Below are 14,953 nucleotides of genomic sequence, written 5' to 3' on the forward strand. Positions count from 1 at the left end.
AATTGCGAACATTGATAAAGATAGAATCTAACAATGTATAAAAAAGATAATATAACAGGTTCAAGTTGCATTTATCCATAGAATTCAAGGCTGATTTAATATCGGTAAAATTTGCAAGGTAAAGGCCAGCGCGTGGCTCCTGCCTCCCATCTCTCCCCCGGCCCCTCAGGCTGATTCACCATAATGATCAACACAAAGGGAAAGAGGCGGGGTACCCGCTACATGTTCTCCAGGCCTTTCAGAAAACACGGAGTTGTTCCTTTGGCCACATACATGCGAATCTACAGGAAGGGTGATATTGTAGATATCAAGGGAATGGGTACTGTTCAAAAAGGAATGCCCCACAAATGTTACCATGGCAAAACTGGGAGAGTCTACAATGTTACCCAGCATGCTGTTGGCATCACTGTAAACAAACAAGGGCAAGATTCTTGACAAGAGAATTAATGCGCGTATCGAGCATATTAAGCACTCAGAGCCGAGATAGCTTCCTGAAATGCATGAAGGAAAATGATCAGAAAAAGAAGGAAGCCAAAGAGAAAGGGACTTAGGTTCAGCTGAAGCGCCAGCCTGCTCCACCCAGAGAAGCACACTTTATGAGGACCAATGGAAAGGAACCCGAACTGTTGGAGCCCATTCCCTGTGAATTCATGGCCTGATGGGTGTAAAAATAAAGACCTGGACTGTACAAATGTTTCTCTTGAGTAGAAGTGTTGTGTCCAAATTCAGTGGATGATGTCTTTTCAAATTTAGTGGTTTTCCTTCCTGAAAGGTGTAAGATAGTTTGTTGTTCAGTATGCTCCACTTTTTAATAAACTGCCAGATATTATTTTTTTAAAAGATCAATAAAATTCATGACAAAAACAGAATAAGGGAGAAAATTTTCGCATACTAGAAATAGAAGACTTCTACAAAAATCTTTATACTAAACATTATGTGTCAGAAATAAAATTTTAACCATATTATTAACATTAGTGTTTTGCTAAAATATATGAAGTTGTGACAATAAATCTAACATTAGATGAATCTACAGAGGAAATTATAAAACGTTACAGAAACGTTGGTGAACAAACAGTTACACCATATGGTCATAAGGTAGAAGCCTCATAATGTAAAGATGTCAGATTAAAAAAGACTCAAAGATTCAGTGCAATCCCTGTCAGAATCATAAGGTTAGGAACTTGACAAGTTGATTCTAAAAGGTATTTGGAACTAAGCAGCCAATACACTTTTAAAAATATGAAGACTTATTATAAAACAACAATATTTCAAGTACTGACTTCAAGACCAATCAAACAGAACAAGACCCAGAAAAAGACAAAACACAGAGATTCTTGATATCTCATGAGAAGGTAGCACTGTTGAGCAGTGCATAAAGGTAATCTTTTAAAATAACTGTTGCTAGGACACAGATCAATGGAATAGGAAAGAAAGCCCAGAAATAAACCCAAACCCACACTATGTCATTTATCTATGACAAGGCAAGAATACAGAAAAGACAGCCTCTTAAATAACTGGTGCTGGGCAAACTGGACAGCTACATGCAAGAGAATGAAAACAGGCCATTCTCTAACACCATATACAAAATAAACTCAAAATGGACTAAAGAGCTAAATGTAAGAGCAGATACTATAAAACTCCTATAGGAAAACTTAGGCAGAACACTCTTTGATATAAATCACAGCAATATTTTTTTTAATACTCCTAGAGTATTGAAAACAAAAGCAAAAATAAGTAAATGGGACCCAATCAAACTTACAAGCTTTCGTAGAGCAAAGGAAAACATAAACAAAATAAAAAGATAGCCTTCAGAATGGGAAAGAATATTTGCAAACAATACAACCAGTAAGGGACTGATTTCCAAAATATATAAACAGCTCCGAAAGCACACACACACACACACACACACACACACACACACACACACACACACACACACAATCCAATCAATAAAGAGGCAGGAGATCTAAACACATTTCTCCATTTCTCAAATAGATGGCCAACAGGCACATGAAAACATGCTCAACATTGCTATTAGAAAAATGCAAATCAAAACCAAAATGAGGTATTACCTCACATGGATCAGAAAGGCCATCATCAGAAAGTCTACAAATAGTAAATACTGGAAAAGGTGTGGATAAAAGGGAACCCTCCTATACTGTTGGTGGGTATGTAAATTGGTTTAGCCACTATGGAAAATGGAGGTTCCTCAAAAAACCAAAATTAGAACTACCATATGATCCAGCAATCCCACTCCTGAGCATATGTCTACCTAGAAAAGACCAAAACTTTAAATCAAAAAGATACTTGCATTCCAATGTTCACAGCAGCACTATTTACAACAGTCAAGACATGGAAGCAACCTAAATGTGTACAGACAGATGACTGGATAAAGAAGATGTGGTATATGATGGAATATTACCTAGCCATTAAAAAGAATGAAATAATGACATCTGCAGCAACATGGATGGACCTAGAGATTATCACACTAAACGAAATCAGACAGAGAAAGATAAATACCATATGATATCACTTATATGTGGAATCTAAAAAAAAATGATCCAAAGGAATTTACTTACAAAACAGAAATAAGACTCACATACACAGAAAACAAACTTTTAGAAACCAAAGGGGAAAGGGGGGAGGGATCAATTAGGGATTTTGGATAAACAGATACACACTACTATATAAAAGATAGATAAATCATAAGGACCTACTATATAGCACAGAGGACTATATTCAACATATATCTTGTAATAACCTATAATGGAAAAGAATATGAGGTGGAAAATACATATATACACAACTGAATCACTTTGCTGTATACCTGAGACATTGTAAATCAACTATACTTCAATTTTTAAAAAGGGGAAAAAATTCAAAAATGGAAAAAAATTGTTCCTGAGAGAACTAGGTATCCATATTTTTAAAAAATTAATCCCCACCTCAAACCCTATACAAAAACTGCTTTCAGGTGAGTCTAAGATTTAAAGTTGAAAAAAGAAACAAGAAAGCTTTTAGACAACAATACAGAAGGACTTCTTCAGTACCAAAGGAAGAAAACTGATTATTCTGACTACTTAAAAAAAAAAAAAAAAACTTTTCTTAAAAAGAACCACAGAAAAAAAGCCACAGAGTAGAATATACTTGCAACATGTATCACTGAAAAAAGGACTACCATCCAGGATATATAAGGAATTTCTTCATCAATGAGTACAAGAGACATTCTAACAGAAAAATGGGCAAAAGACTTGAACAGTGATGTCAAAGAAAGAAAATTTAAATGGCCAATAAATATGAATCTATCAATCTCAGTAATTAAGGATATGTAAATTTAAAACAAAATGAAATGTCATTATACATCCACTAGACAGACAAAATTTTAAAAGTTCAGCAAGAATATAGAGTCAGTGGAAAATCTCACACAATGCTGGCATCTGCTGATGTTTAAAATATTTATCCCACGATCCAGAGAGATGATATGGGGTGGGAGGTGGGAGGGGGATTCAGGATTGGGAGCTCGTATACACCCGTGGCAGATTCATGTCAATGTATGGCAAAACCAATACAGTATTGTAAAGTAAAATAAAGTAAAAATAAAATTTAAAAAAAATATTTATCCCAGTTAAGTGGCAACTACACACCCCAGAACAGAGATTATCAAATGTTAACATGCATCAAAATCACCAGAGGGGCTTATTAAAATATATTGTTGGGACCTGTCGCCAGAGTTTCTGATTCATTAGGCCTGAGGAGAAGACTGAAACAGCGTTTCTATCAAGTTCTCAGCTGATGCTGTAATGCTGGACTGGAGATCAAACAGAACCACTGTCCTGGAAAAATGCATGTGGCTGTGTTCAAGATGCATACGTCAGACACCAGTAGAATGAACAGGAAGTGATATACTTACAAAATTTAATACTGTACCGTAATAAAAATGAACTGCAGCAACATACAAAATATATAAATTTCTCAAAATATTGAGAAAAAGACAGAAAATAACCTCAGAGTATAACCTCATTTATATGAAGTTCAGCAACAAGCCAAACAAAACATATATTTTTAGGGATGCAGGCAGAAGCAATGACAATATATAAAAGTGCAAAAAATTATATTTCATTATCCTCGTTCTTCCGATAATATTAGTGAGGCAGTGAACCGTGATCAGGAAAGGACACATGGGAACAGTCTGGGGTACTAGCAGTAACTATTTCTGGTATGTTGAGTTTTTAATTTTTTATTAAACTGTACTTTTATTTTGTGCACTTTTCTCTTTATATTTCAAAATGAGAAGTGTTTTTTAAAATTTCATGAGACATGAATTGTCCATATTGGAAAAACCATCTAAGTGAGAGATTCTTTACTGAAATCCACAGACCCAGCCTAAGAATGGCTTTTAGGAAATCCGTGGATCCTTAAATAGTGAACAAAATGATGCATCTGAGCACATGCACAAGACTATGAAGCCCAGGTCCGGATCCTTCACTCCAGTCTCAAATGCGGTCTACCTCGCAAAGTGTTAAGAACCACTAATCTACACGCTATGTACATGCACTGTCTGAAAACTTTATTATAAGGACTTTCCCTCTACACACTTAATGTTGATTTTATTTATATTAAAAAACCCACACAAGACCTTCAACGAAAAGTCTATAGATTTCTAATATGACCTTCAGAAGTACTAACAAGTTCAAGGTAGAAAAAAAAAAAAAAAAAAGCATAGATGTGGGGAAAATAGTCAGCAGAAATAATTGTTGCACAGCAAAAATATTTTTTGCTTCACCAGTATGAGTTTTCTGCTGAATAATCTGTGTGTTCATTGATTAATGCATCATGTGTCATATTATGCAGAGAGACACAGCTTCATTTTAGGATGTCTGGAGTCCATGTGCTCAAAGCACTGCATAATGCAGTTGAAATGAAATGAACAATGAGCCATAATATAACTATGGAGGCTTAAAGGGGATGATGAAAAGAAAAAGAATGCCAAATGATTAGAAGAAAAAAATTTAATTCACAGTTGAAGAACGTTTTCTTGGGTTTTCTTACTTTCACCAAGACATATTGATCTTGTTGTTAGCAGAAACATGATAAGACTAAATAACATATATATGTCTTCAATGCAGTAAATGAAAGTGTGGCAATTCCTTCATCCTACTGACTGTAACACTTTGCACATCAGATGTTTTATATTAGATGCTGTTCACATTTCTAATCTAAACTTCATAATCATCAGGAATTAAAAGTATTCACATTACATGCAATGCTTTCCGAAAGTTTCAGAGCTCATCCTTTCTTATCATTTTTCATATGTAAAAAAATTTTAAAACATGTTGAATAATCATATCTTTTACTACATCTCTAAACCCATCACTATCTCCTGATCCTTGCTACAAGGGAAGAAACAAACTTTGTAGATGTAAATGTTATTTACAAAACTGGAACTACCTCAGCATCCTTCATTACTACTTTTTCTCAATAATTAGAGGACCAAAAAAAAACAGAAGAGATTCCAACAGCTCTCTAGCTCTGTTGATTTCTGAGGAATACTGTATGTTTTGAACCTAAGGAAACTAAAGTGAGGAGTGATTTTTGGGCCCTTTTTTAGAATGCATTTTGATGCCATCCTAATCATACACATAATCAGTTCAGTTCAGTCCCACAGTCATGTCTGACTCTTTGCAACCCCATGGACTGCAGCACACGAGGCTTCCCTATTTTTCACCAACTTCCGGAGCTTACCCAAACTCATGTCCATCAAGTCAGTGATGTCATTCAACCACCTCATTCTCTGTCGTCCCTTCTGCTCCTGCCTTGATTGTTTCCCAGCTCAGGGTCTTTTCCATTGAGTCAGTTCTTCATAACAGGTGGCCAAACTATTGGAGTTTCAGCTTCAACATCAGTCCTTCCAATGAATATTCAGGACTGATTTCCTTCAGGATTGACTGATCTCCTTGCAGTCCAAGGGACCCTCAAGAGTCTACTCCAACACTACAGTTCAAAAGCATCAATTCTTCGGCGCTCAACTTTCTTTATATTCCAACTCTCACATCCATACATCACTACTGGAAAAACCATAGACTTGACTAGATGGACCTTTATCAGCAAAGTAATGTCTCTGCTTTTTAATATGCTGTCTAGGTTGGTCATAGCTTTTCTTCCAAGGAGCAACTGTCTTTTAATTTCACGGCTGCAGTCACCATCTGCAATGATTTTGGAGCCCAAGAAAATAAAGTCTCTCACTGTTTCCCCATCTATTTCCCATGAAGTGATGGGACCAGATGCCATGAACTTTGTTTTTTGAATGCTGAGTTTTAAGCCAGCTTTTTTACTCTCCTCTTTCACTTTCATTAAGAGGCTCTTTAGTTCTTCGCTTTCTGCCATAAGGGTGGTGCCATCTGCATATCTGGGGCTATTGATATTTCTCCCGGCAATCTTGATTCCAGCTTCTGCTTCATCCAGCAAGGCATTTCGCATGATGTACTCTGCATATAAGTTAAATAAGCAGGGTGACAGTATACAGCCTTGATGTACTCCTTTCCTCATTTGGAAACAGTCTGTAGTTCCATGTCCAATTCTAACTGTTGCTTCTTGATCTGATAAAGATTTCTCAGGAGGCAGGTCAGGTGGTCTGGTATTCCCATCTCTTTCAGAATTTTCCACAGTTTATTGTGATCCACACAGTCAAAAGCTTTGGCATAGTCAATAAAGCAGAAATAGATGTTTTTCTGGAACTCTCTTGCTCTTTTGATGCTCTAACGGATGTTGGAAATGAAATCTCTGGTTCCTCTGCCATTTCTAAAACCAGCTTGAACATCTGGAAGTTCATGGTTCACATACTGCTGAAGCCTGGTTTGGAGAACTCTGAGCATTACTTTACTAGCATGTGAGATGAGTGCAATTGTGCAGTCATTTAAATATTCTTTGGCATTGCGTTTCTTTGGGATTGGAATGAAAACTGACCTTTTCCAGTTCGGTGGCCACTGCTGAGTTTTCCAAATTTGTTGACATATTGAGTGCAGCACTTTCACAGCACTCTTTTAGGATCTGAAATAGCTCAACTGGAATTCCATCACCTCCACTAGCTTTGTTCATAGTGATGCTTCCTAAGGCCCACTCATTCCAGGATGTCTGGCTCTAGGTGAGCGATCACACCATCTTTGTTACTGGCATCACGAAGATCTTTCTTGTACAGTCCTGTGTATTCTTGCCACCTCTTCTTAATATCTTCTGCTTCTGTTAGGTCCATACCATTTCCATCCTTTATTGTGCCCGTCTTTGCATGACATGTTCCCTTGGTATCTCTAATTTTCTTGAAGAGATCTCTAGTCTTTCCCATTCTATTGTTTTCCTCTATTTCTTTGCACTGATCATTGAGGAAGGCTTTCTTATCTCTCTTTGCTATTCTTTGGAATTCTGCATTCAGATGGGTATATATTTCCTTTTCTCCTTTAGCTTTAGTTTCTCTTCTTTTCTCAGCTATTTGTAAGGCCTCCTCAGACAATCATTTTGCCTTTTTGCATTTCTTTTCCTTGTGGATGGTCTTGATCACTGCCTCTTATACAATGTCACAAACCTCCGTCCATAGTTCTTCAGGTACTCTATCAGATCTAATCCCTTGAATCTATTTGTCACTTCCACTTTATAATTGTAAGGGATTTTATTTCAGTCATACCTGGAACGGTCCAGTGGTTTTCCCTACTTTCTTCAATCTAAGTCTGAATTTTGCAATAAGGAATTCATGATCTGAGCCACAATCAGCTCCCAGTCTTGTTTTTGCTGACTGTATAGAGGTTCTCCATCTTTGGCAGCAAAGAAAATAATCAATCTGATTTTGATACTGACATTTAGGCATCTGAAGCAAATTTTTGGGCCAACCGTCTGTTGGCTCAGACAGTAAAGATTTTGCCTGCAATAGAGGAGACCTGGGTTTGATCCCCGGGACAGGAAGATCCCCTGGAGAAGGGAATGGCTACCCACTCCAGTACTGTTACCTGGGAAATCCCATGGACAAAGGAGCTTGACAGGCACTACTCCATGGGGTCACTGCTGAGCAACTAACAACTAAGCAAATATTGAAAAAAGAACTTTTAGTTTCAAAGTCAACTACTGCATTCCTGTAAAAGAGCATTCATAAACAAAATCAGAATCATCATCCTTTTACATAAGAGAAATACATCCTCTTACATAAGGGAAAGACATCAGAGAGAATAACTTGTTGCAGTGATGTTTCTAAAATTCCATCAGGTGATTGAGGGAATGGCTCCTGTCACATGATAGGGGAAAAGTTCAATAGTACTCACAGAATTCCTCAGAACATTGTGAAAAAACACTAAAATTCCAGTTTGTGAACTAGCTGATTGAACATGAGTTATTTTCAGAAGTCATGACAGAATAAGTTGTATACAACATGGGTTTTCCACAAATGTGAGGTGGAATAAATTACCTGAAAAAGATGTTAACCCTCAAGCAAATCAACTTAATAATATATCTCCCACTACCTAGCAAAAACTTAATTTGGGAGATATCTATACAAATACAGCAATGTTTTCAAATTCTGCTGAATCAGTACCTCAATATGATCCATAGCCTTCTGCCATACAGACTGCTTCTCCTCCGCACTATATCCAGGAATGGATAAGATATTGTGAATGTAGTTAAAGACTTCTTCCTGAAAAGCACAAGACAATAAAATTTATTCATTCATTCACTCAAGAATATTTAGTCACTATCTACTATCTCTTGAGTGTCCCTTGGATTGGGAGATCAAACCAGTCAATCCTAAAGGAAATCAGTCCTGAATATTCATTGGAAAGACTGATGCTGAAATACTTTGGCCACTGATGCAAAGAACTGAATCACTGGAAAAGACCCTAAGATGGGAAAGACTGAAGTCAGGAGGAAAAGGGAACAACAGAGGATCAGATGGTTGAATGGCATCATGGACTCAATGGACATCAGTTTGAGCAAGCTCCAGGAGTTGATGATGGACAGGGAAGCCTGGCGTGCTGCAAGTCCATGGAGTTGCAGAGTCAGACATGACTGAGTGACTGAACTGAACTGATCTACTATCTGCATTGGTCTTGGTAAATATCTATTATTTGGAGAAGGAAACCATTTTGAGATGGTTAATTGAGGGAGTGAAGTGAAAATCACTCAGTCATGTCTGACTCTTTGCCACTCTGTGGACGATATAGCACATAGAATTCTCCAGGCAAGGATACTGGAGTGGGTAGCTGTTCCCTTCTCCAGGGGATCTTCCCAACCCAGGGATTGAACTCAGTCTCCCACATTGCAGGCAGATTCTTTACCAGCTGAGCCACCAGGGAAGTCCAAGAATACTGGAGTGGGTAGCCTACCACATCTCCAGTGGATCTTCCCAACCCAGGCATCAAACTGGGGTCTCTTGCATTGCAGGCAGATTCTTTATCAGCTGAGTTACCAGGGAAGCCCCTTAACTAACAGAAGACTGACTTAAAAGTGAAAGAGTAACTGTTTAGGGTAGATTCTTAGAAGTTGCAAATGTGTTCCAATTAATTTCAGTCTCAATTTCATTAACCCAGAGTGAATATCATTCTTTTGCTTTGGTGGTCCCTGTCCACATTCTTAGTTTCACATCAAATCTGTCTTGCCCTTGTCCATTATGCTCCACTTACACTGCTCTTTGCTTCATTTATATGATCCCTATTCAGTTCCTTGAACATGTCAAAGAATTTTCCCACTGCAGGATCTTTGCATATACTGTTCCCTACCCTGGAACATTTTTTCTATGGGCTCTTTGCTTGATTAGCTTCTTCTCAAATTCTAAAACTCAGTTTCTATGGCATTTTATCTGAGATTCCTTCCTTGGCTGCTCTGTGTAAGTTCATTCTCCCATTATTTACTCCTGTGGAAACCAGTTTCTCTAATGCTCATCACAATTTGCAATTACTCTCAGTCTCCATCAATAAACTATAAGTTATAAAATTACAGGAACTATACATCTGTTTAAATTATCAATATACACTTGAGTTAATAACAGGCACTCAACAGCTCTTGAATAATGAAGAAACATATGTCCAAATATTTCTACTGAATAATTATTTCTACTTGATAAGGCGAGGGAGGAAACTGAGTAAGAAAAACAGGTAAAGCGGTCTCTTAACTCACCTCTCTTAGTGGGTCACGTAAGTAGCAGTCAATAATTTTGTCATATTGGTGTTCTCGTTCATACATAAATTCACAAATTTGGTAGCTAGAACATAAAAGGAAAAACTTCAGTGTACCAAACAGGCAGGTGGTTATCAACTTACTGTTTTAAGACATCTGTTCAGGCATATCTGTTAAGGCATCTGTTCAGGTTTGAATTAAGGAAAATGAATATAGTAGATGTGATTTCTACTGTTAAATCAAGTTATCGTATCTAAGGAATATGAATATCTGCCAGTCCTTTGAATATAGGTTTTAAGATGCTGCCAAATACTATGTTTATAAGAAATTTCAAAGATGTGTATAAAATACATGTTAAAGCAACAATGTATCATATAAAAAATAGTTACTGTATTAGAATCATACAATACAATCAATAATATGAAGTTTCCCTGTTCAGAATTAAACATGTCAAATGAAATATTTAACAAACTAGATAAACAATAGTGCTAACATGTTGCATCTGTTTGCTATGCTAAATTCTACATTGTTTATAATATATATGTAAGTTAACTGCCAAAAATCTATAAATACCACGGAAATTTTAAGTAAAAAAAACCATAAGACTGATATTTCATTTTTACACTAAAACAAATGAACAAGAACTTCAAATTTACTTGCTATTAATTTCTGCAAATTAAACTAACTTCTAGACTTGAAAGGCAAAAACTTTTGCATTTAGGTTTTTTTAAAATTATTAACATGCATAGCTTTTCTTAATTTAAAAAAACTTACAATTCTGCTTTCTCTGCCATACGGATGAGTCGACTCTCTTCAAACTGAACTATGCCTCCAGCCTGCAGCAATTCTAAAAGGACCTGAATATTTAAAATAAATGAGTAAAAACACTTTGGAATCTACTTTTATTGATTAGCTCTTCAGGAGTCCATTCAGCCACATAATCATACGACCTTACGGCAGAAAATGAAGAATGAAAGAGCCTCTTGATGAAAGTGAAAGAGGAGAGTGAAAAAGTTGGCTTAAAGCTCAACATTCAGAAAACTACGGTCACAGCATCCGATCCAATCACTTCATGGCAAATAGATGGAGAAACAGTGGAAACAGTGGCAGACTTTATTTCTGGGGGCTCCAAAATCACTGCAGATGGTGACTGTGTCCATGAAATTAAAAGCCACTTACTCCTTGGAAGGAAAGTTATGACCAAACTAGACAGCATATTAAAAAGCAGAGACATTACTTTGCAACAAAGGCCCATCTAGTCAAAGCTATGGTTTTTCCAGTGGTCATGTATGGATGTGAGAGTTGGACTATAAAGAAAGCTGAGCGTCAAAGAACTGGTGCTTCTGAACTGTGGTGTTGGAGAAGACTCTTTAGAGTCCCTTGGACTACAAGGAGATCTAACCAGTCCATCCTAAAGGAGATCAGTCCTGGGTGTTCATTGGAAGGACTGATGCTGAAGCTGAAACTCCAATACTCTGGCCACCGGATATGAAGAGCTGACTCATTTGAAAAGACCCTGGTGCTGGGAAAGATTGAAGGCAGGAGAAGGGGATGACAGAGGATGAGATGGTTGGATGGCATCACCAACTCAATGGACATGAGTTTGGTTAATCTCCGTGAGTTGGTGATGGACATGAAGGCCTGGCGTGCTGCAATCCATGGGGTCACAAAGAGTCAGATGTAACTGAGTGACTGACCTGAACTGAAGCAGCTGAATAAAAAATTAATCTTTACCACACTAAGTATCTGAATATATGACCGGGCTATGAGACATATTTTAAAATAAGTCTCAAAATATAACACAATCACTACTTAATCATTAGAGCAGTATCAGAAAGCTCTCTTCTATATTTAAGTTCAAGATCCAGAGTAACATGCCCTTTCTCAGAACTTCAGGAAGCCATTTAACAAAACATTTTTCAAACACAGGAAATTACTTTCAAATTAATTTTTTTTTTTACAAAGGCAAAAAGAAATAAAACCTAGCCTACCTTTACACTTCAGAACTCTAATTGAATCCATCTCAAGTATTACAATGCACTGCTATATAGGACAATGATGCAGCGAATGTATCTGCTGGAAGCCTCAGTTTGAAATAACACGATCAACTGCCAGTGCTGGAGGGAGTCTGAACCATGTTATGGGAGTTGAAGCTAACTGTCAACTTTCCAGGAATTTTAGGCTGGCTGTTAAATACAGGTATTGTTAAAAATAAAATTATATAAACTTACGATTAAATAAATTAAAAACAAAGGTAATACCCAAATTCACCACTTCCTAAGTATTTTACTGTGTATGCTCTCCAGGTTAGAGATTGCAGCTTATTGCATGGTGGGCTTCCCTGATGGCTCAAATGGTACAGAATCTGCCTTCAATGCAGGAGACCCAGGTTCAATCCCTGAGTCAGGAAGATCCCCTGGAGTAGTAAATGGCAATCCACTCCAGTATTCTTGCCTGGAGAATTCCATGGACAGAGGAGCCTGGGCGGCTACAGTCCACCCGGTCGCAAAGAGTCAGACACACTGAACGATTAACACTTTCACTTTATCTGTTCGGTGGAAATATTATGTAAGGGTGTGTTATGGTACCTCGCTCCCAACTTCACGTGCAATATGATATCATGCTGGAAAGCTGAAATCAGCCATGGTGGGAATACTTACACCATGGAAATTAATAAATGCTATAAATCAGGGCTTGTTACATTTTTAAAGGATTATAAAACAAACAAAGAGTATGTGACAGAGACTATATATGACGCATAAAGCCTAAAATATTTACTCTCTGGCCCTTTACAGAAAAACTGTGCCAATTTCTGGCTAAGATATTGATGGAGATAAAGTTAATAAGAGAATCAAAGTTAAAAGTGTGTTTGTCGGAGTCATTACACTGAAAATAGCACAAAAATTTTTTCCAGTATTAGAAAACTGTTATCCAATTCAGCAAAGAAATCACAACACTGATCAACGAGTGAAGTTCTGACATGCTTTCATTACTGCACCTTCATCTTATTCATTTTAATAAATGAAAGTATCAATCAACATTCACATCAGTACAAAATTTTGATATATGGAAAACAGCTTAAGAGAAAGACTGCTGGATGAGAAGGGAAGGAACCAAGCTCTAATTTTAGTTATGACCTTGAGCAATTTATGTCATCAGTTTTCTACTTTCTAAAATGAGTGAGGGAAAATAATTCCCAGGTAATCTCAAAAAGGATTCCCAATAACAGATTACTAACTATGATTACTTTTAAAAAGGTTTGGCTTTTACATTTAGGTTTAGTTTTTATTTCTGTTTTATTCAGTAATTTACTTAGAAAGTTTTTATCATTTTTATACAGCAACACCATGCATAACATGATTCACTTTTCCTGCCAATAAATAAGGCCAAAATGAGGGACCCACATTACTGTTTGCATTCAGTATAATTTAAGAGAAACAATCAAAATTTTAGGAGCTGTTCTCTTTCCTAAGATAGTCCACAGCAGTCATGGGGCCACAGCTGTGCAGAGAAAGGGTTCACTGTTGCGTTCCTATGTTCTTTATCTGAGTCTCAACCTCTGGCTGGGAATATATTACCATAAAAACATCACCATTGCTCCAGAAGTACTTAATTTTTATAGCTTACTTATCTGACAAAATCTTGTCATCAGTTATAAACAGACTGTCTTAGTGTTCACAATTACAGTGGCTAAGGTTTTAAGAAATCCTACTCCTAGAAAGCACCCTCAAGCAAGCGGCTAAGTAGAAAGAAGTGGTGATCAGTTTTTTCTCACAGTGATTAGTGGAGGGACAGACGGATTCATGGTGGAGAGTTCTGGTGGCTCAGACGGTAAAGCGTCTATCTACAATGTGGGAGACCCGGGTTCGATCCCTGGGTCAGGAAGATCCACTGGAGAAGGAAATGGCAATCCACTCCAGTACTACTGCCTAGAAAATCCCATGGACAGAGGAGCCTGGTAGGCTACAGTCCATGGGGTCGCAAAGAGTTGGACACGAATGAGCGACGTTCCTGTTCCATAATCTGTTCTGACAAAACGTGGTCCACTGGAGAAGGGAATGGCAAACCACTACAGTATTCTTGCCTTGAGAAACCCATGAACAGTATGAAAAGGCAAAAAGACAGGACACTGAAAGATGAACTCCCCAGGTCGGTAGGTGCCCGATATGCTACAGGAGGTCAGTGGAGAAATAACTCCAGAAAGAATGAAGAGATGGAGCCAAAGCAAAAACAACATCCACTTGTGGATGTGACTGGTGATAGAAGCAAAGTCCGATGCTATAAAGGGAAATATTGCATAGGCACCTGGAAATGTTAAGTTCATGAGTCAAAAGCAAATTGGAAGTGGTCAAACCCGGAGATGGCAAGAGTGAATGTTGACATTTTAGGAATCAGTGAATTAAAATGGACTGGAATGGGTGAATATAACTCAGATGACCATTGTATCTACTACTATGGGCAAGAATCCCTTAGAAGAAATGGAGTAGCCATCATAGTAAACAAACTTAGTAAACAAAATGCAGTACTTGGATGCAGTCTCAAAAATGACAGAATGATCTCTGTTCGTTTCCAAGGCAAACCATTCAATATCACAGTAATCCAAGGCTATACGCAGACCAGTCATGCTGAAGAAGCTGAAGTTGAACGGTACTATGAAGACCTACAAGACCTTCTTGAACTAACACCCAAAAAAGATGTCCTTTTCATTATAGGGGTCTGGAACGCAAAAGAAGGAAGTCAAGAGACACTGAAGTAATAAGCAAATTTGGCCTTGGAGTACAAAACAAAGCAGGTCAAAGGCTAA

General features: G+C 37.5%; 1 protein-coding gene and 1 pseudogene across 3 annotated transcripts in view; one reads left to right on the forward strand and one right to left on the reverse strand.

The window, feature by feature from the left end:
- VPS8 (VPS8, CORVET complex subunit) overlaps positions 1–14,953 on the reverse strand; it is a 297,839-nt gene that overhangs the window by 137,016 nt on the left and 145,870 nt on the right. For all 3 annotated transcript variants that reach the window (XM_018047043.1, XM_018047049.1, XM_005675177.3), the window contains 3 exons: positions 10,924–11,006; positions 10,150–10,234; positions 8,573–8,671 (listed from right to left, as the gene is read on the reverse strand). In XM_018047043.1, the coding sequence (XP_017902532.1) occupies positions 8,573–8,671; positions 10,150–10,234; positions 10,924–11,006 (267 nt within the window). The remainder of the gene's footprint in view (positions 1–8,572; positions 8,672–10,149; positions 10,235–10,923; positions 11,007–14,953) is intronic.
- Positions 169–698, forward strand: LOC102179882 (annotated as a pseudogene).

Source organism: Capra hircus, chromosome 1, assembly GCF_001704415.2.
Source record: "Capra hircus breed San Clemente chromosome 1, ASM170441v1, whole genome shotgun sequence".
Taxonomy (NCBI): domain Eukaryota; kingdom Metazoa; phylum Chordata; class Mammalia; order Artiodactyla; family Bovidae; genus Capra; species Capra hircus.